At 42.5% G+C, this 27,011-nt stretch overlaps 2 protein-coding genes across 4 annotated transcripts in view; both read right to left on the bottom strand.

Moving 5' to 3' along the window:
- Positions 1–9,499, bottom strand: part of tbc1d14 (TBC1 domain family, member 14) — a 29,848-nt gene extending 20,349 nt beyond the window's left edge. The window contains exons 1-2 of one of the 2 annotated variants that reach the window (XM_062384036.1): positions 8,992–9,499; positions 5,893–6,640 (exon numbers count right to left, since the gene is read on the bottom strand). In XM_062384036.1, the coding sequence (XP_062240020.1) occupies positions 5,893–6,640; positions 8,992–9,034 (791 nt within the window). In that variant the 5' untranslated portion in view covers positions 9,035–9,499. Of the gene's footprint in view, positions 1–2,000; positions 2,224–5,892; positions 6,641–8,991 lie in introns of those variants that run through there. The other variant, XM_062384037.1, reaches the window with a different exon arrangement.
- Positions 9,500–10,607: 1,108 nt separating this feature from the next.
- On the bottom strand, positions 10,608–25,133 carry kiaa0232 (KIAA0232 ortholog). Of its 2 annotated transcripts, XM_062383631.1 has the most exons (8): positions 24,942–25,133; positions 21,319–21,888; positions 20,768–20,908; positions 18,160–18,229; positions 17,986–18,070; positions 14,503–17,866; positions 14,204–14,312; positions 10,608–13,544 (listed from the first exon to the last, which is right to left on the bottom strand). In XM_062383631.1, exons 2-8 carry the CDS (start codon positions 21,553–21,555, stop codon positions 13,528–13,530), a joined length of 4,023 nt encoding a protein of 1,340 aa, XP_062239615.1. In that variant the 5' UTR covers positions 21,556–21,888; positions 24,942–25,133; the 3' UTR covers positions 10,608–13,527. The 2 variants fall into 2 exon arrangements, with proteins under 2 accessions (XP_062239615.1, XP_062239616.1); XM_062383632.1 differs by lacking the exons at positions 20,768–20,908; positions 21,319–21,888; positions 24,942–25,133 and adding an exon at positions 18,786–18,967.
- Positions 25,134–27,011: the final 1,878 nt, after the last annotated feature.

A 27,011-nucleotide genomic window follows, 5' to 3' on the forward strand; every position in this document is an offset into this window, starting at 1 on the left:
TATTTATCTTCAGCGGGAACACTATTTAGCCAGCTATTCCTTTCATTACTCCATCAGAGTGGTGTTATCACAGAGCTGTCTATCTGTGGGGGCTTTAATTAAAAGCCGCGAATGAAGTGGTCAAACAAAAGGCCTCATCTGACCGAGCAAGGTGAAATAACAGGCAGAGTAATCAAAGGGTCCACACCAGGCTGTTTGCCTCTGATAAATCTCAACAAGAGCTATTCACCGTGGCAACTGCCTTATGTAATGATAGTGCATTGACACCACTTGGACCCAGCTGCGAGGACCTGAGAGATGTGGAAAGGAGGTGTAAAACTAACAAAGTAGTTTCAGGAGGATCAATTTGACCTTTGACCTGCTAACTGCAGCACAGCATGGCCCAAGGGCTCTATGCTGCCTCCAGGGGAGTGCTGACAGGACAACATGCTGACAGACACTGAGTAGATACAGCTGATAGCGTACGGTGTCTGCGGCTGGCTCCTGTGTTTACTGTGGACAGCTGTAACGAAGACACGTGGCCTTTACCCGCTGATAACTCTCTGAAATCTGATTGATGATTTATCGAATCTGTCCGCACAACAAAATGTGAGTGCAAGTGCACAGTTTTAGCACAAGCAGAGCGCAGGCTTTTTAGTTAAACCATTGCAAAATATGAACGTGCACGTCAATGAGTCCTGCACCCAAACTAAAATACCCCACTCTTGAATAAAGAAAAAAAGGCTATACTGCAATTGCAGGTGAGAAAGACTTAAAAGACAATAAAATTATCATCCTTAAGCCTGCTGAAATGTGCAGCACTGCCTCCTTGATGCCTCACCTTGTAGTTAATAACCACACTATTAAAACCGGTAACTGGTTTGTAATGTTGTGGCTGATCACTGCATGTTGCCTGTGCTGTAGAATCTTCACTCAAATCAACAGCACATGCTTCTATTACACTTACACTGCAGCATCAGGTCAACGTATCAGGCTAGAGCTTATAGGAGCACAACTCTGAAGACACATCCAGTATGAATTAAGGTTCCAATTAAATTGTGAATTATTCAGGAATTGCACAAAGAAACATGCGTACAGCTGTAACTTTCAAAAGCAATGGATTGAATTTAAGACTCGTATCTCAGGTCATCATACACCACAGCACAAACCGAGGGTGGAAACAGTAAACTGTAACAAAGAATGGAGCTATGGGGAGTGTTGAACTTTAGTAACCACCATAAAACAATACTGCACAGATCAAAGTGCAGAGGCCGACTGAATTCTGCCTTTAAAAAAAAAGAGAACGTGACTGAGGCTTGGAATAATATATATGACCAAGTTATTTTTAGACCTGCCAACAAACAAATTTCCACAAACCCTGAGCATCATTTGCATTCAGTCCAAACCAAATGTGCCTCAATGTGACAGCTGAATGGCTGCCGCTATGGTCGGGTGCTCAAGTGGAACGGCTAGAAAATCCATAAAGAATGACAGGATGTGCTTGTTTGTAATGTTGAGTTCAAGCCAAGGCTTTGCACTGCACTGGTTTGTAGTCTCTCAAGAATGTCCTTATGTTCAGTCTTGAAGTGTGCAAATAAGGTGATAAGGGGTCCCAGTGGTTCGTATGGTTCACTTGACAATGAGGATGCCTCGTACACAAATACCGAGCAAGCTAGTAAAGGAAGGAAAGCAGAGTACACCAAGTTATTTTCCACACATCGTAAAAGACACAAATGCACTGGAGCTGCTCCAAGCATTTAACAACACTCAACAAAGCAAAAATTCTATCCAAGGTAGAATGTGTATTTAGTCAACAAGGAACCGGCAGTCCAGCACAAAAGCCTCAGTATTCAACTTCTCATCAAATCCCTGCTGTTTTCTCCCAGAAAAAATAAATAAATAATTATCTATAGGGAAGAAACAAAAACTGTGCCGTGTACAAATGTACAGGCTGAAAGAACAGCAATCATTGAACAAGCTTTTATTCAGACAAAAAGCAAATCATGTTTCTGTTATCCTACCTGTCGATGTACAGAAGAAGTGACGGGGATGCCATCCTGGTCCTTCACCACAAAACACAATGAGCCCGAAAAAATAATCAAAACAACACAGAGAATGAAGCAGCGAGTGGTTGATCTTTGAAAGAATAATGGGAGGAGAGACACAGGAGAGCAAAAACTCCTGACTAAGTCCAAGCTCTCCCTGAGTTCAGACTCATTGGTTCCACCGAGAGTCTAACACAAATCCTACACAGTCACCGGACTCAGGCAGAGTGAGACTGTGAAGAAACTGCTGCTCCTCAGAGTGCTCCCCCCCGCCCTGGGTGTGAGACACAGGAATCTGAAGGGTACTCAGGGAATGAGTAACTTCTCCTTGTGAGCGAGGAGTGATAACAGAGTGATAACTTGACCGAATGAGAGGGAGGTGTGGATTTAAATGAAGTACTGCTACTTCACATGTGATACATCACCCTGAATCAAAAATCAATTACAGTAAGCAATAGTTTACACTGTGAGCATAACAAATTTAATTTAACAGTCATCACTGTTAGTGGCCACCATTTCTAGGGTTAACCAGTGTTGGGAAGGTAACTTCAAATATTCATAACACATTACTCTTTAAACGTAAAAATCACATGACTCAACTAGAATGGCGATGAGCACAGGCCACCGGCAAGGTCCAACAGTCGCATTAAATTTAGACAAGCTGCACTAAATAATCTCCAAAATATCTCTGAATCGTTGGCCCCTGCGCCGAGGAACGCCATCGGACACAGGCCTTGAGTTTTCGTGTTGGCCGTCCATCTGTCCAATACCCACGAATGTGATATTTCAAGAGTGCTTTCAGAAAACTAACAAATATTCACTTTGACTCAAGAACTCATTACATTTTGGTGGCCGACGGTCACAGAGTCAAGGTCATGTGACCTTACGTTGTTTTGAAATTTCATCACATCTGGCATTCACTCGACTCAGTGATGACCTTAATAGAATTTGGTGGCCAAAAGTTCAAGGTCACAGTGGCCTCACAAAGCAATTTTTTGGGACTTGTGGAAGCAATATCTCCAAAACGCCTTGAAGGAATTCATTTAATTTTGACAGTCAAAGGCCAAAGGTCAAGGTGGCCTCACAAAGCATGTTTATGTTTCCCTTTGGCATTATATCTTAAGTTCCGCTTGAGGGAATGTCTTAAAATTTGGTCCAAACTTTCACTTGGACAGGAATCTAAACTGTCATTAGTGATTATCCTCAGAGCACAATGAATGTCTGTACCAAATTGAATTTCAAACAATCAAATAGCTGTTGATATTGTTGGATCTGACTTACAGACCAACACTGCCAATCATACAGCCAATGCTAAAGCTGTTAATGTGGCTATAAAGTAACAGGACAATCTAAAATGTAATTCTTATGTTCACCTGTGCCTGTTCAATCTATTTAACAATCAATACCATCATCAGTATCAGTATGAGCCACAGCATATGATAATACTGGTTATTATCAAATTATAGAATAGCCCTGCAATAACTAAGTGTTATGTTGTTTGTTTTTTACAACTTGCAGTTTATTACTTAGTGCTGTAACGCTACAATAATATTGTTTAATCGCAGGCTATGAAGCAATCCGTCTTAAAACCTTGAGGAAAATCTTAAGCCTTTTCCAATGACACGCACATTATAAAACAACACAGCAGGTGTGAGATTCACAGCTAAGGAAAGAATTTTCAGCAAGCAGCATGGTGCAACATACACCCAAAATGAAATTAAATAAAAAAAGTGTAGCGTGGCAAATCAGTGAAAGGAAATGACGGGCCTTTCTTATAAGGTTTGTTATGGCTACATGTGTATGAGGCAAGAGAGTGTGAAAACAACTTTTGCTTAATTTTGAGCAACATTTTAAAACTAGGGCTGTGAAGCAGCACTGTGTGGGCCCAAGCACTAGCGAACTTGGGTCCTAATGCGGCCACGGGAGGAGGGAGGACAGGGTCCGGGAGAAACGGCCCCGCATTGTGTGCGTTGTGTGCTCCGAGGGAACGATAACCACAGGCTTTGTTGCTCTACACGTGTACAACTGTGCATTTCTAGTCCTCAAAAGACTCTCATGGTCGTCACGTGCCTCGAGCTGTTGTCTTGCCTGAAGACATTTCCTGGTGCCACCATGGGGCGCTGTGATTTTAAGTCATAGTTTGTGTAGATGTCATCAGGCCAAGACTCTTTTCATACATGTCCAGTTTAGAGTCGATTGGACCATGTGAGTCATACAACAACCTTGTGTTTGATGGGGGTCAAAAGTTCGTCCGAAATGGCCACTAAATCCAAAATGCCCAACTTCCTGTTGCACTAATTGTACGGGTGCCAGGGACATCTTGTTTCGTCCGGTCATGATAAACGTGTGTACCCCATTTTTTTGAAGATCGGTTAAACCATAGAGAATTGCTGCGTTTTAGGAGGCGCTGTTGAGCAATTTGCAAGGGCCATTTCTAATTCCTCCAAAATACATACATTTTCACCTGGCCTGACGAGCCGATGGAGAGTTAGAGTATGTCCTAAGGAAAAGCAATAGGGCCTTCAAACTGTCAGTGCTTGGGCTCTAACAGGTCGTATTATAAACTCAACACCATTGTCAGAGCAAACTGCAATACTACTGTATGCAAGTTCGTAGTGGAGGAAAAGGTCTCTGAAGGTGAGGCTAAGTGCAGATAAAGGATCTTGTTTGTCTAAGAGCAACAGGCGGAACACTTCCCTGGTCATTTGCTACTCTTCAAAAGAATCTAAGAATGAATCCACAAGGTTACCATCCCCCAAACAAACAGTCACAGGACTGGGAAGTGACACTTTCTACATGGAAGAATTGAGTGGTCCCACAGGGCTGCCAACCAGTTTCTAAGCAAAATCGGTTGTTCTACTTTGTTTTCTCAGCTAAGACGGTGCTAATGAGGAACTTTCTTTTCCTCTACAGCAGTGGTTCCCAAACTCTTTACAGTCTCGTACCCCTTCAGACACCCCTCACCCAGAGCCGGCTCTGTCTGGGTCCGAAGGGGCTAGCTTTGGAGCTAGACCTCCTACTTGAAGAGAGCAGTGGACTCCTCAGGCGTTCATGGAGACGTATAGCTTTGCAGTGTTGGCAGTGAACGCAACAGAATTACGTCTATGACAAAATGTCATCTAGGAAATTCTTTAGGATCAATTAATCGATTGTCGATTATTCATGCCCATCCCTCGTTTTTACTAACGGTCACTAACCTACCTGTAACTTTTATTGGCAGTGTAATTATTTTGCTGAATATGGGTATACATGAGTATTTTTGGCAATGCGACTTGGCTATTTAGAATATTTATAGCTCAGTTTGAAAATGTAAAGGGATTTTTCACTTTGAAAACGCAAATAAAATGTTCTCCCCATGTACCCCCTGAACCACTTTGCGTACCCCTGGGGGTACATGTACCCAAGTTTGGGAACCGAGGCTCTACAGTATAAACGACCAGACTATATTATTAGATGTGCCCAAGCGTTGATCTCTGTCATTAATCTCAGTGTCCTGGATTTGGGGTGTCTTAAATCTAAAACTTTCCGAATGCTGTAACATATTGAGCTGAGGAAATGGTCATGCTCTGGAGAAACTGTAATACGCAAGAGAGGAGGGAGGGGATAGGATGTCTTGGCTAAACGAGTTTGTAAAACATTGAGCAATGTTTGCCTCTGTAAGGCTACAATAAGGTCTTCAGCAAAGACTGTAATGAGAGGAAGTAGAGAATGCACAATCATCTTGCTAGGGCTGCCTACATTTGACTGTAGACAATAGAATGAATGATAGGGACATATTCAATAGCACGAAATCAAAACGATAGAGATAACGTTTGTAAAAATTATGGTTGGTTTTTAAAAACGTATGCTGTGTCTTATGTGAACTCACCTGTTGAATAAGCTAGCTAGAGGTCCAAGTTTATTTTGCCTGACAACTTCTTCCTGCTGCATGACACCCGACCCCGGGTAGGGTCGCACGGGACTCCATGCGTCTCTGGGGTCCCCTGGAGAGGAGGACAGCGTGACGTCTGAGAAGTGAGCGGTGCCGCTGTCGTCCGTCTCCAAGGTGACAATGGCGCTGGAGTCCGACGTGACGGTGAAATCCAAGATGTCTTCGTTGGAGACCGACAGCTCGGTGCTCATGCTGGACACGCTGCACACAGAGATGTCGTCGCTGCGATTTAAGGCTCCGCCCCCGAGACCCATACCCGTGGGGGCTGATAATCTGACACTGGGGCTGAAGAGGCGGATAGAGTCATATCCGCTGCGAGGAAAGGTGGAGGATTTGCGGATGGTGTTGTCATCATTCAAAGGTAAAGTTGCAGGGGAATCATGGCCTGCGTTGTCTGGGCGTTGGTGGGTATGAAGGATGGGCTCGGGAGGGTTTATCTCGAGAGTGGGTATACCTGAGTCCTGGGAAGTCAAGCTGTGGCTGTCCAGGTCTGAGTAGCTTTTCTGGGGACTGCTGTAGTAGGTGGGGGTAGAGGAGCAGGACGGCTTGTAACTGGGCAGGACGGGATCACGGTGTGGGGTTGTGCTGGTTTCATGACAGTGATGGTTGGTGTTATCATGGAGGTCAGGGGCAGTCAGATCTTTGACCACAGAGCCATTCTCCACGACGGCTTCTCCAGACACACCTTTAAAAAGAACGTGACTGAATTAGTTCTTGATTTTACATCTTTTCTAAATGGGGGGGGGGCATAAAAAAGGGACGTAATTTAATTTAAACAGTGGGCCAATTTGACTTAATACATTTTTTTTAAATCCACATTGAAACATAACTGCCATCAATTCCACTGATTAACTGTGAAGGCCAGTAAAACACAGGTCACCTACGATTGCATTAAAACATAAGGTTACCAACATGTGGATGGACACATCAAACACATAAACATGGCACATGGTTCACAGCAGAATAAACATTAAAAATGTAATGTTTATCTGTCCAATATGTCACAAATAAATATTTGCAACACTTCCTGTATTTATAGTTACTGTAGTTATCTCCTGGCTGCAACCATATTTATATGTATACGTCTCACATTTGCTGTGTGTCTGTATATTATGCAATATCATTTCACAATTATTTAAATAACTTAATAAAAACCATCTCCAACATTTTAGATGATTGATTTATTTATAATGAATGAATGAATGAATACAAATGTGAGGATTTGCTGCTTTTCTCTGTTTGATATCAGTATAAATTCAATATTGTAAGATTATTTATTTTTTTAAACGACGCCTTCACCTCTACTGCATTGTAGTAAGGATAATTACTAATCATGCAGAGCCGGCCCAGAGGATTCACCTTCTGGCGGTTCGTTTGAGTAATTGATGATTTGTTTAGTGATATTGTCTGCACCACAGAAGCCAAATACAAAGGGACACTTGAATAATTACATTATATTAAGGTCTCTTCTGAGAATGAACCCTTCAATGTTTCCGTGTATCTTGTGCTCATCTAGTGCATTAAATAGATTTATGCTAAATCAGGTCACTAATTATAATTACAAAGTTGTATAAACAATGCAGATAAATGTGGAGATGAACAGAGAAAACTCATTTATGCTCCAGGAACACACTTAACCTGCCCTGGTTGTGAGTGATTCATGCTATTTTATAAACAAAACAATCATCAGTCTACAAATTGAGAAAATAGGAGATTATTAAAAAAGGGTTTCTGCTAATTAATCAGGGTCTTTAGATTCATACGAGTGTAGGAGCCTTGTGAGATGAAACCTAATCCCACAGTGACCAGGCTGTAACTGGAGTCTCCTGTGTAACATGAACAGGGCTCCAGCAGGGCTACACCATGCTGTAACTCCAGCTGGGAAGCAAAGCTTTAGCTAGTGTGTCTATAAGCTTCTCTCAAAGATGATGCTGTAACTGAGAACACAGTGAAACCACTGAAAAACCCCAACATGGGTCTCGTGTACTGGTTGACACACAAAGCTAGATTCTTGCCCAAGCTCTAAACCCCGACCTGCAGGTGGTCATGTGAGCCTGACAGACTTTGTCCCAAAACACAGCAACAGGTTCTTCCTGTGCCACAGTGGAAATAATGTACAACAAGGGCTCACCAATGAATGACAGGCGGTTTACACACATGTGCTATTACATTCACACTGTACTCAATTTCAATTTGATACTGTACCACTGACTCATGAGGCTTAATTCACTAAGGAGTGAACAACTTGAGGGCCAAACCCAGTCCTGTTTTGAGCTGCTGCTCTTATAGTCTGCTTTGTTGAGCGCACACACAATCCAACACCATTAGCAACAGGCACAATGAGTGGAATGCAACTTAACCATCATCTTTTCCACATAATGGATTCCATCACTCATTGTGACACGTGATGAAAGATCAACAAAGATACAATACTATTCAATTTTTAAAGTGGCCCTTCAGCCAAAGATCAGAATGAAGGGAGTAATATTACTATTATTACTCAATTTAAGAGGTTTTCAAATGTATGAGGCTGTTTTTCAGTGCAGCTACATTTCACACATCTACTTTCATTCAGAATCCTTTTCTGGCCCGACAGAGGATATGACCTCACATTTTAACTTGTGTGTAAGCTGGATGTTGAACTTTAGAGCCTGACACCAAACCTCACGGTTAAAGTGTGGAGTTAAACGTTTGAGTCATGCCCCACTGCAGACCGGCTTCTGCCCAACTAAAGACTGGTTTCAAATAATTCACAAAGTGGTATATTGGTTGTTTAGGTATACATGTCTACCTCAGGAAATGGCCTTCGGTAAATGAAAAGAAGGCCGCATTCTACACAGATATTAAATCAATCATAAATGCTGAGTGTTGTGGTTGATCAACGGGGTAAAGCTACACTATTTAGGGCCGCGTTTATGTTTGTTGATTTTTGTCTAAGGAGTTTGGTGCGGTGTTAGCAGGGGAAAACAACACGTGTGGTGTCGGGTTGGGAGTTTGCGTGTTTCTTGCCAACATTCATCCATCGCGGTGACTCACCGCAGCGGCTGTCCCTCCGCTCCTGGCCGGTCTTGTTCGCCATGCCGCCCGGGGCCGGGGGGATGCTACAGGTGGGTGGCAGGTGTGCGCTCCATGGTGATGCTGGGACTACCGCTGCTGCTGCTGCCGCTGCCGCTCCATCTCCTCCTCCTCCTCCTCTAACGCTGCTCGGTGGACACACACGGTGTCGGACAGCTCAATGGACGGATGCACAAACCACACTCGCATCCAAGGGCCGGAGAACACAAACACCTCGGACAAGCCGGACTCTCTTGCCGGACACACTTGCCGCTGTCGTACGTTTCCTCTCCGGCTCTTCCTCAACACACGCCAACTTTAAGTTGAAACACGACGGACGTTTTCTCGGTTCCGTCCCGCGGCATCAACACGGGAGAGGATATTCTTCCCGGGCGTTAAACGAACTGGTCGACCGGGCACATCTTTTTTATACGAGTTTATCCGGTATCGTTAATATTTCATACCTGTCTCCGAGCTTCCGCCGCCATTTTAAAACAAACTTGTGTGCAGGGAGTGCGGTGTAATCGAGTGGAGAATGCTCACCGTCGATGGATTCACCTGTCTGGACCTGCAGGCATTAATAATCGACCGCACAACAACCGTGGACCAAATATAAACAACCTGAGTTTCTGTCTTCGAACACTAAACTCTACAGATCCTCTACTTTTAGTGTCATTGCATTTTCTTTTTATTCATTACATTAGATGATATGTCTTCTAAGTGTCTCTTTTACTGAGAGAACATTGCTGTTGTTGGGGTTGACGTTTATCAAAATGAATGAACATCTAATAAACATGACATTAAAGTTACCTATAACTGTTGTCGATGTCAATATACAGTGCAAAACAAAATAATACAATATCTACTGTTTCCCATTTCAGGCCCCAGAACAATGATTTGTGAAATTTCAATATTAAATGTGCAATATTACAATATTGTTGGACTATATTCTGTTGCATATATGACTTTCAATTTTTTTATATTTCATGGGGTCTGAATTGTTTATTTATATTTTATTAGCAGTATGTATTTCCCTATTTCTCTCAGGTGGGACCAGTTAAAGATCATCTCCTCTTTAAGACCTTGGGACGTTAAGTGGACATAGACTGTCCTCTGTTAATCATATTCAGTCCATTTGTGCCTTTATTGTATGAATACATGTGGTTGTAAATATATAAGATACAGATGCGCAACCAAAAATATACGTATCTTTGAAATTCAGTTTTCAAAACATGTAGAAATATCACTTCAGTTTGGTTTTATTTTTAAATAATCACTTGTGACACAAAGTATATCAAGTTATTTCAAGAAATAGTCTCATTCCTTTTTACCTGCACAAAACTAGATACAAACTCCCAATAAATTAAGTAATGTTTTTGTTTTAAGGATGTAGTAGAAGTCCTCAAGCAGTACATTGTGTAGCCCCTTCAGAGACCTGCAAAATGGTCCTGCAGCATACTCACCCTGCCCTCTAGTGTCTCCAGGTGGTTGTGGAGCTAAGTGCGGCACCTTCCTTTCTCAGTAGCCACCACCAGGGCATATGTAACTTATAATTAACTAAATAACAAGTGTGAAAGAAGGACAGGGAAGTTTATGGGTTGAGGTTTGGTTTATTCCTTTATTAGATGTTAAGAAAATCCACAATGAAACAAAATAATTTACTCTGGGTGTACATGAAATTAGAACACAGCTACTCAGGGGAGGGGGGGAGATGGACTTTAGGAACACAGAGGTGGGGTGAGGGTGAAGGGCCTTGATCTACGGGGGAATGAAAGACGAGGAAAACACAATGTTTTCAGTGCAGGATATATTCTTCGAACCAAAGTGCAATTGAAAGCCACCCAATCAGTGTCGTTCCAAATGCGTATACCCTCACTGAATACATTTTCTCGTCATACGCTGTTTTTTTCTCTTTTTTTTCCTTTAAATACGGCCTATCAAAATGGAAGAATTAAATGAGTAAAGGTGTGATGCGTTCCTTTCAACTCCCAATAAGTGCCTTTTGTGACTCTTGCATACATTCATACACTCATACAAACAAGCATCACATTCTTTCACTCATTGACGCAACCTCAATCGTAATATTTTTTACTTCAACCAAAACTATTTTGTTCAACCCAACATAAGAAGATGGAGTGTGATGTTTGCATGCTCCTTTTTTAGGGACATTCCTTGGTTTGGTTTTTTTTCTCACTTGTCCCTCACTCATAATTTATCAACATGCAAAATTAACTGAATGAATTCTCTTCATATACTGTTGACTGTTTACATGCGCCAAGGAATTGCATAGGACTCAGGGTTTTTGGGACTCCCCTCCGCATTGCTTATGCAATCTCAATGGCTTAGTTCTTTTTTTTTTCCCTAAAACTATAGCTATAAATGAACAACAGTCCTCTCTGTGGTTTGCTGGGAGAGAACTGTCAGTAATTTCTGTTCTACAATCAAAGAAATGTTTAACATTAATGCACTGTCACCGGTCCGAGTGTAGATTATGCAGTGATGCTTATAAAAAATTCCTGAGTGTCTGATGACTGTCAAAGAAATGGGACATGACCCTGAAGTTGAATACCTTTCATTCAGCTACTGGGGGTTAGGGTGGCATCGGATTGAGGGGAAGGAAAAAAAAAGCGCGGTGGGCCTTTACTCTTTGCATTTGTCAAAACGAGGAAGACACTTCCAAAGCCATGCTCAGAATAGAGACACCTTCACCTGCGACAGTGCATTATTTCTAATTACTCATTAATGGAGGGATGGTTTGAGTTCATCTGTGCTTCAGTATCAAAGTATGAGCCAAATAAACTGCCCTGCTACTGTCCTCAAAACCTGTTCAAAAAAATGCATCTGTAAATGCTTTAACTAAATTTAATTTTCAAAGCACAGGTCACACAAAAGGTCAGCAAACCACACCTCAACACTAATCTCTTCAGGTTTTTTTTGTTTTTTTAATTCCCCGAACACGTTTGCATTTCTGTGAATGTGCGCATCTGCACAGGTTCACATTTCTCTGAGATGAGGTTCTCAGACACTCACTCTGAACAGGTGCCATCACAAGTTCTTTGCTGACAAACACAGTGAGACATTACTTAATATTCCGACAAGATATATTGTAAACCAAAAAAAAATAAAAAAAATAAAAAACACATGTCACATGGAAAAAGCATTTGTATATTAGTGTGATGATGTAATGTTTGTTTTTGGTTTAAACATTGCCCCGCTATAGATTTAGTTTAGTTGCAGCATGGACAATTGATTCGCTCGATGCAGAATTTGTCCTTTCTGCTTGGAGACAATGGACTGAAAGGATGTGATAAAAACACAAGATTTAAATACCTGCAGGGCTTTTCTGTTTCAGCTGTTACAGGCCTGACAACTAAGCAGCTACCTCAAAATAAAAACCAAGCCACATTTAGAACAGTTTTTCCTCTTTAACAACTTTCGAAAAAATATATTCATGTAGTCTCGACTGTCTGGACTACAAATAAAACTGGGCTTTGCCGTACGTCAGCCATATAATGGATCTTCAAAAAGATGTTTGAACATATTTATAGCACCAATAGTCTGTACCATAGAAATGACAAAAAATAATAAAACAAAGTTTCATTCAGTTGCAACGCAGGTGTCTGCAGAAATGGCTGTCGTCATGTCTTTTCACAAACCTTTTTTCTCCCCCCTAACTCTTTTACAGCATTGCATTTCAAGTAGATTATTTGTATTTTTGCCAACAAAACTTATTTTTGATTTTCCGTTTTTTTATTATTTTTGAAGAATTTTTATTATTTTAGCCTCACAAAAACCGTACTAAGTCTACTACTAGCTTTTGAAAGACAATCACCATTCAAAAATCAGACTCATTTATAGTAACTTCTCACACGTGGGGAATTTACGGATATTTAGAAGAAATCTGCACACATTCTCTACTTCACATTCAGAAAGTCTTCCAACCAAACTAACTCAGTGTAACTCAAACTTTTACACAACTCAAAAACCCTAACATCCTTTATTTTGCCTTTCTGAACACAAGATGGAAAGTAGAGGATGCGACTGCAGTCGTTTCACACAACGTTAGGTTTAACTAGAAAAAAGGAGTGAGACTGGCTGGACAAACACACATGCACAACCATTCAGACACCACCAACTACCAGTAACCTGGTTCAAAAGCAAATTGGTGGGAACAAAACTGACAAGGATGGAAAAAAAGATTGCCCCTACTTACTAACTGAGAGACTTGAATGAGGAGCAGTGTACAGAAGAATCAACTGAAATTCTAAAATGCATGTTCGCACATCACTGGCATCACTCAAAGACAGAACATATTTTTTGAGTTTTCCTATTTTTCACTCACTTCTTATTGATCTGATTGTTGATTACACATGGATTTAAGTTAGTAAATGAAAACCAGCAGGGGTTATGTGCGGGTGGGGGTTTTGAACTGGTGTCTCTTTGCTGGTAGAGGTCCAGTCAAAAAAGGAGAAGAGGGTTTCCTCTTGACGACAGGCATCCTCTTCAAAACTGGAGCTTTCAAATGTTGCTGCTCCCTGGAGAAGATAGTCAGGAAAAACGTGTTAGAATGTTACATAAGAAAATATCCACGCTGACACCTAGTTATACTAAACTGAACCTATATCTATTTTGTGTCAAATGTCTTCACCACATAAAAGTTCATACCAAAAATTTGGATTCTGCTTTGAGAGGTTAAACGTTTTGATGGATCAGCAGGTGCAGCAGTAACATACAGACTCCCTGACACTGAATGTATACCTGACTGAATGGCAGGATAATATTGTGGGAGTTCACACAATCAATGACTGATCGTTCTTTGTTTAAAAATATAAATCAAGGTTTACAATCAAGAAAAATATATTTTATAGATTCCTCTCTTTTTCAGTTTCACTTCATACTTTGCCCACATCCAGATGCAAAAAAAACCTTTTCATAACTTTTCCTGCCCCACACAAATAGCAGTGGTCATAGACCATATTGTGTTCAACATTTAGCTGTTAAGCATGTTTCGTAATTTTTTAGTAATGATTTTAACCCCTTATTTTGATCGTCCCTTACTTTGAAAGAATATACTGTCAAAGACATTAACAGTCAGAGGTTTGATGTATTGTGAAAAGAAAAGTATTGAAAATGAATTGTTAAAAATTATATATATATATAATTTCTAACTTTTTCTTTCTCCCAAGAAATGTACCTGTACATTGAGATCCAGGGAAAAGGGGGGAGCAGAGTGTGGTCTGCCACCAGCACTCATCTTGCTGGTTACCTGTTCCTCCCTGTCCACTTATATTTAACAGAGGGAACTAAACAGGACAAATGAGAAGTGGTTAAGTGTGTTTCAGTAAACGGCTGACTAAGATATCAGAGATGGAGCAGCAGACAGTAGATTGTGAAACACTCAATGGTTAGCTGTATATCTGTATTACAATTCTCTAGCACACTGGGCATAATTGCATATTAATCTCAGGGAAATTATTTCAAAGAAATCCTCACCTCTGGCATATCTCCAACAAAGTCATATGCAATCCCATACTTGGGGATCTGACATGCTGGTGCACATAAGTAGGACTCTTTTTCTTCTGAAGACTCCTCTTTTTGAATCTTGTCTACTGAGACATCCGTCTGTCCACCAGCAGTCGATGCAGCTGCTGCCGTTTTGCAGTCTAAGCAAATTTCTTGCTCAGCGATTGGCAGGAGGGTACTGGAGCCCTCCTGTGAATCCAGAGAAGTCTGGGCACTCTTCTCCATGCCAGACTTCTTTAATCTGGGTAAAAATTTACCAGATTCCAGTTCTGACTTCCCGTAATAAGGGCCCTCACATTCTGCATCCTCTTCCAGAGGTTTGAGGTCTGCCTGAGGATCATCAAAGACGTCCACCGGCGCCAGGACGGGAAAACTCATCTCCTCTTTGTCAGTCTCAGCCTCCGAATCGCTCACTCCAACAGGAGACAACTCAGAGGCCGAAATTGGTCGGAAATGGGTCCTGGGAGAAATGCGAATGGCCCTGTACTGTGTCCGGTTGATGCCATATATTCGTGGGTGGAACACTTCACTCTCCGAGTCCGAGCACAGAATAGATTTGGGCTTGAATCCTGGACTGAAAGAGGCCATGTCCTCAGGCTCGAAAGAACACTCAACATGGAGGACTTGAGAGAAGGGATTGTTTAGGTTGAAGGATGCGAACGGGTATTCTAAACCTTGCTCCTCACTATGCAAGCCTCCGTACGATCCAAGCAAATCTTCATGGAAGATGAAAGAAAATCCCTTATTCAATCCATCTCCGCCTCCTTTGATGGCCTGGTCACTCTGCCCAAAGGACACAAGAGGCCTCCACAGGGGCCTGTGCCCAGGGGCAAAGCAGCTGCTCCTGTTCATGAACACATCTGTGCCAGTGATGGTGAGCATGTCCGAGCTAGAAGCAGATGCAGCTGCGGCGGCACACTTCAGCAGGCTATCTTGGGTGTCACTTGGCGGCACGACAGCCCAATTTTTGTCACCACTCACCGTCTTCAGCTCTCCATACACCCCTCCTAGGATGAATGACGTGCTCTCCTTGTCAGAGCTCAAGTCCCAGGGCTTGGACGGAGTCATGTAGTCCCCAGAACCATCTACCTTTGAAAGTTTGTTTTTGGCTAGGTCCTGTTCTTGTTTCTTGCCTTCCCAAAGGTGATACTCTGACCGCTGCACTGCCTTTTTCTGAGGCCCCCGAATTGGAACGCCTTTTGCCTCCACCTCCAGACAGCTGCAGCAGTAACTGCCGGACTCATCTGAGAATAGCCCCTCACTTGGATTTTCTACTCCTTGTCTTGACATTACAGATTTGCCATCTCCAATTGCAGTCCAAATGTCCTTTATTATTCCTGAGCTGTAATCATCACTCTGTTGGTTTGTGTTGTCTGAAAACATGCCAGTGCTGTACTGTTTACTCTCATCCTCTTCCAATGCGATTCCACAAATGGACTCCAATTTAGATTTTTTGGTGGTCTGATTGGATGCTGTGACAACGCTGACCTCATCACACTTGTGGCAAGTCTCCACTTGCAAAAAATCCAAGATTTCGTCCTCTAGATAAGCACCAGAGAGAGGAGGGATCATACAATCAATCTCTTTGTTGCCAATTTGAGCAGCATCCTCTGTCGCAGCATTTCCTTGCTCGTTGTCTGAACGAGTCTCCTCTGAATGTGACCACGGACTGCATGTTCGAGTTGAAAGGTTAGAACAGTGTTCAGTTTCGTCAAAGGCACTATTTTTGGTCCATATTAGCAAACGAGACTGTTTATTAGAATGTGGGTCGAGACAGCTACTAGAATCTGTGTTGTTTTCGTGACCAACGGTGAGTGAGTCGCGGGGAAAAGGGAAAGTGGGACTGTCATACTGCAGCTCGAAAAGAGAGAAGCAGGATGAGTTCAAACCAGATGGTTCACCGGTGGCTTCAGGAACAGGTGGCTCCTCCACATTTCCAGATAGTTTGCTCAGGGTGAACGAAACACTATCGAGAAGGGGGGAGAGGCGAATGGGAGAGTCCCCTACGAAGCTTTCTCCATCGATATCCTCTGAAGTAGAGGGTGAATAACATCCCCACACTTGAGCCATGTTTTCCAGATCCTCCATTAAGAATCCAACAGATCCCGTAGCTTCCTGTGAGTCTTTCCGTATTGCACTTTTCCCTTGCTGCTCAAAGCCATCTAACACTAAACAACAATCTGCCTCAACGTCTCCTTGCTCTTTGCTTTTTTGTCGAATCATGCTTAAGATCCGACTCTCTTGTATTGAGTCTGAGGCACTAGTATCCAATATGGATTGATAAATATCAACTTCATAGAAGTGAGTGAATTCAGACAGATGCTTGTCATCTAAATCTCCATCCTCTGGCTGAGGGCAGCTGGAGGTCCCAGTGAGATCCGCAGTTTCGTCTTCTGCTTCACCAGGCCCTTCCACAAAGTGCCCATCCACAAACGAGCCTGCTGCAAGGTAAGCTCTCTGGTAGCTCTCATTGGCAATGCAGATTCCCTGGATTCTCTCCGGCAGCCTCTCCATGTCAGTTGACATGGCAAAGCCGTCTGAAGAGTCTATCTTACTTCGATATTTTGTTTCCAGTTTGCTTTGTCTGCTGCTGAAAGGTACAAAATACTCTGTGATGGGCTCAGTATACCAAAGTGGCTCCTCCATGTATTCCTTTTTGTCTGCGGCCTCAACCCCGAACTCTTTTGCTTCCACCCAGCCTGGATCTTTACGAATCTCCTTTAGCAGCCTTTTCCCCTTTTTATAAAGCTGTGGTTGTTTTGCAGCAATTCCGGTGACGCCGCTGCTGCTCCCCCCTGTGTTTCTTCGCTCGTCTTTGTCAATAACCTTCACCTGGAGCTTCACCTGTCCACTGTTGCGTGTTCTCTTGTTCTTTGCAGCCTCTCTGGATTTGTGCCTTATTCTAACTGCCTTGCTTCTGGATGACTTGGTGTCACCCTGGTTCCCACTTGAGCTGGAGCCCGCCTCACTAGAGCCTGACGACCAGGATCTGGGTCTGTATTTGCCCTCAGATCTGTGTCTGGTCTGTCTCTTAGAATGGAAGGTAGATTTCTCCTCCGCTGCTGCGCCACCATGATAACGGTTTTCCTTCTCCTTCTTGCTTCGTCGTTGCTGGCCCCGTTCACAGGTGACAATACACGCGTCTAGATTTCTCTCCTTTGCAGCTTCACCTTCACTGTTGCAATCTTTTGGGGAGGAGGTGTCCGTGCTGGTCTGTGGGGCTGCAGAGGATGAAGAACTTGAGTATGCGCAGGTCTTTGCCTTGTTCCACACCGTCATGATCTCTTGGAGACAAACAGGTTTCTCTGACAAAGGAGGAAAGGCTTCATAATACCTGCAGTTAAAACAGACAAGAGAGAAAATTTGATTTAAATGTATTCAGAGCAGTAGTTTAATAAAAAAGTAAATAAGGGTGTTTACATAATGGTACATGGTATCCATTATATGGCTTACATTTCCACCTGGTCCTTTGAAGAGGGGGACTCAGCTCGCTCTGGAGACTGAGAGCCATCAGATTTCTTTTGAATCTGCTTTTCCTCTGTAAAAGACATTGAACAATAAGACATCATATTAGAACAGTTATTACTCAACTTTATTTTTAAATTAAAAGGAAGGAATAAAGCAAACCTTTCTGTTTGTTTTGGATATCCTTAAGTTTAGAGCAAAGCTCTTCAACCAGGCTCTCAATTCCAGAGTTCTACACAGAAGAACAACACAAAAGACAGATTTATAGTAACATAGTGTCAAATAGGTCAGCAAGGAATGGTGGATGTTGAACGATCCAAGAGTCTTCGGTAAGAATGCAGAATTGCAAACAGATACTTTGACCCCATATGTGACACAAAAGAAAGAATTAAAAGGCATGGGGTTGACACACATCATACCAGCTGACTTGTGAGAGCACAGGCATGCTTGGCGATGACTGTGCTACATTTAGCTGCGGTTTAGAAACGCTTTACAAATAAACAAAAACAAAAAAAAAGGCCCAAGTTGTGAAACCTTTAGCATTAACAACATGTTTGGCTTAATGCCTTGTCAAATTAAGCAACATCAAATGTGAAAAACATAAAGGACTAGGATTGAAATAAACAAAACAGCCATGTTCAAATGTTAGCTCACTCCAAATAGTCACTGTCAAAACAAATGGCTAATCAAATCACAACAAATCTGCTCAGTGGTATCTGTCCTGCCACACTCATAAGCCATCTACTGTCCTGTTAATTCTTCCAGAAATAATATTCCCATTTCCTTACCATGCCACCTCATGAAAGGCAAAGCAAGCTTTTCTCCTGCCCCGTGTTCCCTCTTGCATCATTGTGCTAATGCCGGTCAGCTGACAGCCGACCAAGTCCACTGCTCATTGCTGCAATCCTGTGCAGCGTGTGCTGGTTAAAAAATAGACTGCAGAGTCCAGTCCCCAGAGAAGAGCTCAATACTCCTCTTGCCTTACAAACCCTCCTCCCCCACCGCCTGTGTCACTATCAGCCAAAGCACACCTTCCTTACTACTGCTGGCCTCAGACGAAAATGTAAGCTAATCGCTCAATCGATTTTCAACCAACATACAGAGGACACTATTTGAAGGTTGCTTATTATAAGCAGGTAGAGCATTTGTTTTTTGTCAACTAACAACGTAGAACGGCTGACCTTAAAGGTTCAGTGTGAATGTTTGATCGACATCTAGTGATGAGTTTGCAAATTGCAGCCGACCGAATACCACTCACCTCATCTTCTCATTTCATTTCCAAGAGTTAAGGCGAATCTACTGCGGCCTTCGAGCAACATTAAAAACAAGGAGGGGGCCCTTTCTGATTGGTTTGTCTATGTGTGGAAACATGACAGTGCAACATTAAGGACTCAATAGAGGTATTCCTTGTGTTGTAGATGTCCTGATGTAGATATACTAGGCTCATTCTAATGTAAATAAATGTTATTTTTAGTTTAAGGGGGATATATAAGTATTAGGGCCTCTTAAAGGGAGAAAACTACGAGAACAAAGTTATAATATTAAGATACATGTCATTTTACTAATATCAGATGATCAGCCTGTCATCTACGCTAAAATAAGGAATCGGGAGTATCTTGTTAAGTTATACTTTAGTATAGATTTCACAAATAACATACATCTTTTGGCTCATTAGCATGAATGATAAGCTCTATTCTGAAGAAAAAACGCAGACCTGGAGGAATATATTTGCTTAATGGTGACAGCAGAGACATATTTGGTTACATCTGCGTGATATTCAAAGGGTTTTGTAGTTTCTCAAGTAACAATGAAAGTGTTCCTTCAGTGATTCAGAAGAAGTGGAACACCAGCAAGCATTGCTTAGCCTTGCTGATTTATTATTTCCCTTTTACTCTAAATAATTTGACTTTTAAATTACATCTTAATTCTATAATATTAACTTTATTCTTTAAATATCTAATGTTTTCCCTTCAATATGGCCTTAATACTCAATCATAGCAATGCTCAAATGAAATGGCAAATAATTCTACACACCTTTAATATAACCTTTATAAGAAAGACTAACTGATTGTGCTTTTACACCTGCACTGCAAATCTAAACTTTTGTGACATAATTTAAGCTTTATGTGAGAATGCAAATGTCCAAATCAGTTAGACCAGGCATCAAATGGACTATACCCTGCCAGCCCCGGTGCAAAAACTGTGTGTAATATCTAATTGAGCCTCTGTGTGTATAGAGCAGGTCACTTGAGGTGAGAACACATCAGACACAGACCGGCTTTGGAATTCTGCTTCACATGTGCAAGAGTAACTCCCCGATTCTTTGATTCTCCGGACATTGTCCAGCGTTCATATGAAAAAAATTGTCTTGAAGGTGTGGCCATTCAGCTATCCACTCAATTAAGATCTTCTCTTGTTCAAAGCGTTAGCCTCCCACACCAACAAAGCTTCATTCACTGACTCATTGTGATTCATGCAATTAATATCTACATGACTGCACCTTAACAAGCAACCAGGAATACGACAGTAGCAGGTTTCTGGAATAATTACACAAATGACAACTTAAGTCTTCTCCATTCTGTTTTTCCTATTTTTCTTTCAAAAGCTCCATAAAAACAGGTCAAACTGTTTTTGTTTGCCATACCTCCAAAGCAAAAGGGGTTTAGCATAATGATTATTTCACACCTAAGAAAAGTGAAGCGTCATTTGTCCACAACTTGAACATTATTACAATCACAGTATTACATCAAACAGGCAGAACAATGCTTACTTCATCAGATGCGGAGCGGAGGCATTGCACAGCGGCTTGTTTCTTAATTTCCTCAAGACTCAGGTCAGTCCCTCCCTTCTTCTTACTCTTACCCCATTTCTTCCCAGTTCCCTTCTCCCAGCCCAAGAAGATGTCATTTTCCTGTCAGGCACAAACCAAGACAAGTCAGTGCCAAAGGACAAACTAGTGATATAAAGTAACATGGAAAAAGCCTAAGCATAATAAAATCCCACATATAAACTATACATACATATGATACATTAGTATGGGCATTTCTATACATGTGTATGCATCATAACAATGAACACATATCAGGCAAATTGGATCAGAGGAGTTAGTCAGAGGTACACAAGTCATGAGATGAAAGAAAAGCCTCATTGTTAACCTATCCTGTAAAAATGGACTTCCTCTAACAAGGCGATTATAACCCCCACACCAATTTCCCCTCATGAATAAAACTCACTTCTAAAGCATTCGACAACACACAGTGAAAAATGTTAAAAGCTTTCTGACTAGACTTGACATATATGTTTGAGGTTGTCTGAGCCCACCTGGTCCTGCAGGTCGTAGTCGTAACTGTCGTGCAGGAGAAGGCTGAGGACATAGCGGGTGTAAATCATCGCATCAATCCCGCACTTCTCAAGCTCCTGGCCAAGCCAGCTTTGCACAGGACCCAGTGACTGGAGAAGGGACATCTCTGAGGCAGGCAGGGGGCCCACGACGGGGTAGGGGCAAGAGAAGTTTTCAGGAGGAGCAGGACCGTCTGAATCGGTGCTCACTGGACGCATGGGACCTCAGGTGTTGGCCATTCTCAGCCGGAGCAGCATTATGATGGATAATTATGGGTGGTCGTGGAAAAGGGTACGGAGAGAGGATGAGGCAGAACCTATCTGGAAGAGGGGGAAGTCACTCCAGCAGGATGCACCCAGGGAGCTCTACATGAGGAGACATGTAGTAGCTTTTTTTCTTTTTTTTTTATTGCTTTAAGCAAAAGGTTATTTTACTCATCAGGCATGGCTTAAGCTGCTGATAGTTCTCAGCTGCTGAGAAAACACAAGATGTGTTTGCGTCTCAGTCGGAGGGGTCAATTGTTTGGGAAGGTCTCACTTCACCGGCACAACCTGAAACAGAGCAACATACATTCACAAAATAAATAGGTGTAAATGAGATCATTCACTGACACTCTACCAGTAGTCTGAGTTTAAATCATGGTGATTTGATTTTTTCCTGAAAATACTGCCCACTCAAAAGAAAGGGACATCTCACATTGACATGGATGTGTCTCAAACATTCACAAGAAAGTTATTCACATGTTTAGTAAATGCAATCTAAAGCCACCTTTCCACTACCACCCGCTAACATCTGGCTTTTTTCCGCAGCGGAAATGGATACAATCGGCATTCACTCATGGGTCAAAGGACTCTGCGCTAGACAGAGTCCTTTTTTTAATATTCAGGTTTTAATCTGCTCCAGCTCTGATTGGAAGTGACGGAAATATAAGACCCGGGTGAACGCACAAATTTGGCAAGACGAGGAGGTGAGGGGGCACCTCAGTTGCTGGTGCGGTCGCCACGTCGAAACTCCTTGACTGGCAAAGGGAAAGGAGTCAGACGTCTTTTTAGCGAATTAACCCAAGTTTAAAAAACCTGCGTAGAGGTTTGTCTCAAGGTTCGACTTGAGAAGTGTCGTGACCACATTGTTTTGTAATGTTTGAAGGAGGCAAGGCTTTGCTGTACATCTGAGAGAGGGAGAAACCCTTTAATAATAACAGTAATAAAAATAATAATCCATATTATTACTTGATTATCATGACCCCCAAAACAAAAAACAGCTGTGTGGTTTCAATAGGAACTGATTAATCCACCTACAATTAAAGACACGCGGTTTTAAATTAGAAACATTAGATGACATATTTAATTTTGATGAAGATCCTTGTGGATTTTGTCTAAAGACTATTGACCCTTTAATGTACAATGTACAGTCACATTAGTTTTGGTGAGATATCTAAACCTGGTTGTGCATTGGAACAGTATTTAATTTCCAGATTTGTACGGTCTCGACCTTACTATGTTAAGTGCCTTGACATAATGCATGTTGTGATTTGGCACTATACACATGTTTCAAGTTTTAATTTTCAGTGGGTATTATGTCTCTCTCTATATATATATATATATATATATATATATATAGAGAGAGAGAGACATATAGAGATAAATAGAGAGATATATATATTGGATTTACTTTTATGACTTTCATTCTTACTCATATGGGTAAGAATGACAGTCATTAAAAGTCAATCGAATAGCTGTCAACCCTCGCAACCTCGTTTTAAAATAAAAAAAAGTACTTCACAAATATAGTGTTTCTCCTAAACTAAATTGAATGATGTCATGTCCAAGTCTTTTGTCTTTTTAACAAAGTCCTTGCATCACAGTTCGTTAAAGAGAGGATAGGATGAAACATAATTAATCATATATATAAAATAGAATACAGTGGACAGAATAAGACTAAAAATAAAATTTAAATAAAAAAAAAAGTATATTTCAAATGAATAACAAGTACATGTATGTGTATACAGAGAAACACAGAACCAGTGCCTAAATATAGATACAAATAAGCAAGTTAAATCTTACAGAGAAACTTGGAACAAAAGTGGCAGTAAGTGGAAAATATAAAGGGGTTCGTAATATGGGATATTGCACAGGGTATTGACATATTGCACGATAATGAAAAAAACTGTAATATTACACATACTGCATGTGAATTGTATTATTGAGAACTACATATATTGAATATTCTCTGAGCTCAATCTTGTTGTCGTATACAAGCTGTTGTTTTCCCTCTCATGGTGAGGAATACACCCAAAATGTCCCGGTGAGTTTCCATGACAAAGCAAAGCGTGACATGCGGACACATGTATGCGAGTGTAACAGTGCGGGGAAAGTCTGCCTGTCATGTGCATGTGTCTCATATGGCAGCAGTGGGACGAGGCGGCCGACGCGAAGAGCAAATGGAGGCTGTGCTCGTTTGATTGGCTGGATCGCTCGTCAGTCGTACAGTATGGAGTTGCCCGTTGGAGACGTCAAAAGGGCAAAGATAAGAAGCTTTGCCGCATGCAGCCACGCGATCCCGGCACTCAACGCCATTTCACAGAATAAGGACGTGCCGGTCTGCTACATCAAGACAGAAAACAGCTGATGTGTCTGCTGGCTCTATCGATGAGTGCTAAACATGGCTGACCAGTGACAACTACAACCCAGCTGTTTCAGTGTGGATCTTACCCCCCGACTGCCCCGTCCACATTCCAACTTCACCCCACAATCCACTGGTCTAATCTCTCCGACAATGTAGTATATTTAGAGCAGAATTACGCTGCTTTCCTCCTGGTGTGTGTCTGGGTGCGGATCCTGACGGTTCGCTTGTATCAACGCTGCATCGCTTGGCTACACACGACGTTTGAGACCAATGGCTAATGTCACAAGCATGTTAAATTAATACCCGGTCGGTGGTGAGAGGGGAAGTGTCAGCCGACACCACGCTGACTTTTGGCTGTTAACTTCGGGTTAGCAACCACCACTTGGCAGTCAAACGACAAGGTTAGCTCCACCACCGACCTTTAGCTAATGCTAGCTTAGTTAGCTCCCGGGAGCTCCTCGTCCTGTATCCAGTTTAATAATATTAGTGATTCCTTGACATGCACATGACACACTGCGTGTTCTGTGTGAAAGTCGTCCAGTCCCAGTGTCTCCTCGAAACCAACGAGGCTAACGCAAGTTTCGGAGTCCGACGGTAGGTGAGCGGAGGCTATTTGTATACGGTGACATTAAAGCCCCGACGGTTCCCCATTACGGAGTTAGCCAAGCAGCGAACCCGCTAACGTTAGGCCAATGTGGACTTCCATTCGGAAACACGGTGCCAACGGCCGCCAAGCATGTAGCGGAGAAAGCGGATTCCGTGCGAAAGTAGCGTTCGCCTTCACGTCCTCTTGTTGTTGTTACCGAGGGGGAGGAGGAGCGGCTGCCCCGGTGAACTACCACAGGACTGTCAGTCAGTTTCCCTTCAAAAATGTGCGCCATAACGTCACACGGCGAAACAGTGCACTCACTCAGACGCGGGGACACTCAGCGGAGGCGCCGCGGCGAGAAACAAGATGCAACACCAGAGGTTCACGTACCTGCCGTGGGCTGAAGCAGAGAGGAAAGGGGAGCGGCTATTTCTCTCCCGCTGCCGTTCCGAGCTCAGGCTCTGGAATCCGCTGCGGTAGCATCGCGTATCATGGACGCCGACAGAAATGGCGCTGTCTTCACATCCAGCGCTTCTTCAACAACGTCAGGAAAACCGGCGACATTCGGGCTCCGGCCGCAGTGGGGTCGTCCCTCGATGACACATGCCACCTCGAGCCGCAATGTCCGCCACCGGAGGCCAGTTTCACTCCGTGCAGGGCCACTGAATGCGCCGCCCTCCGCGTCGTATCCAGGCAACACGGCGAAGTTCCGCCGTCCTGTTCGCGTAGGTTTGATTCCTCCGCCAGAGGATTGCATCAGAAGCCCAAGTAGTGCCCCTACCCTAATGGGACATGCTGCATAACCACTCGTTAAAGTCATCACATGGAGTTTAATCAATGAGAGGTTGAGGCTGTTATAAAAAGAAAAGACTAACAAAACATATATATGCATAATATGATATTATGTATAATTAATACTGGATAAAACCACCACAGTTTCTGAATTAGTTATATTGCATTTTGTACATTACATGTCATTTAGCTGATGCTTTTGTCCAATGCAGATGGGATAGAGTGGGATTCCAACCGGCAACCTTCTGGCTGCAGAGCACCCGCTCTATCCCCTAGGCCACACTCTCCCATACATTTTTGCATAATTCAAATTAATATTGAATATATATATATTAATATATTCAACAACAGTGAGCGGGTTAAACTCATTTGATTTAATCTAATTAATGAGGGTTTGAGGAAATTATAAAAAGACACACGTAACAACAGAAAAATCTGTATCTATATATATTAAACAAAATGCAATATTACTTACCTCAGAAACCTTTTGCATACTATTGTGTTGTAGATTTAATTATTATAGACCGCTGACGGAGCTTCACCTTCCAACCTCATCTCCTTTTATCTTGGCGGACTCTCACCACTGTTATCTCTTTTAACTTCTCGTACTACAAAACCATGAATTGTGTGTGAATGTTGGGGGCAGCGCATCATGCTTTAGATTGACCACCTGCCCTCTGCCATTGGTCTATAGTGTGGCACACTTCATCCGCCCTCTGACCCCAGGGGTTAGGATCTCTGGGACAGGAGGCGTCAAGGCCTATTGACCAGCTGTTGACACTCCGCTGCACACACACACACACAGATGCACACACCAACACACACACACAATACAACAGCATCCGCGTCTATCCCACCCTTTCAGTTTTTTTTACCGCAACAATGCCCCCCTCCATTCTGTCTTATACACAAGACAAAGACAGAATAAAGCTGCAATACGTTTACCTTCATCGGGCTGTATAAAATGAGCTACAACTACATGTGTAATAACACATGAAAGGTAATCATCTTTATGTGTTTGTGGAGTGTGTGAGTGTGAATAGGGACAGAGCAAATGAGGTCAGTACAGGAGGGTATGGAGTCTATGCACATTGGAGGAAAATCAAATAATGTAGACCATGCAAGTGTGTCGCCATGTTATAGAGACAATGTGTGCAACATCAGGACAACACGCACAGTCCCCCAGGGCCTGTTAACAGAGTTGTGCTTATGATCTTTATCTGCAGCCTGAAGAGCACTGCAGCCAAAGGCCTTATATTGACATATTGACCATCTGCAACACAGGGGACCAATTGATCAGGAAACTGTGTTGCTTTTCACCATCAATATATGCGAGAATATATGGACATGGAAATAATGAGCTGACTTACTGGAGTTGTCGGATTGTTATTATTTCTCTGCTGCCTAAACCAACTGCTTTTTTTCCTCCGTCACTGATAAAATCTCATCTGTACCTCAGCTTCGGGCGCAGCAGCACGCAGCACTTTAACATTCGCCCAAGTAACATCTCAGCCTGAGCCGCTCTCTCTCCGCTCCGTCGAATCTCTCGCTCTCTCTCTCATTTGCCAGTGTTAATTGAAAGTCAATTGGGAGCAGATGGCACAGTTAAAATATGACCCATAATCCCCTTGCTTGAAGGGGGTGGGGGGATGGGTTGTGAGAGGCCTC

Source organism: Platichthys flesus, chromosome 24 (assembly GCF_949316205.1).
Source record: "Platichthys flesus chromosome 24, fPlaFle2.1, whole genome shotgun sequence".
NCBI classification, from domain to species: Eukaryota; Metazoa; Chordata; class Actinopteri; order Pleuronectiformes; family Pleuronectidae; genus Platichthys; species Platichthys flesus.

Coding starts and splice junctions, on each gene's coding strand:
- kiaa0232 (XM_062383631.1), bottom strand. CDS start 21,555: ATGCGTCCAGTGAGCACCGATTCAGACGGTCCTGCTCCTCCTGAAAAC. Junction 18,230..20,767: donor TCCGCTCCGCATCTGATGAA/GTAAGCATTGTT, acceptor TCTTCTGTGTAG/AACTCTGGAATTGAGAGCCT. Junction 17,867..17,985: donor TCAAAGGACCAGGTGGAAAT/GTAAGCCATATA, acceptor TTTTAACTGCAG/GTATTATGAAGCCTTTCCTC.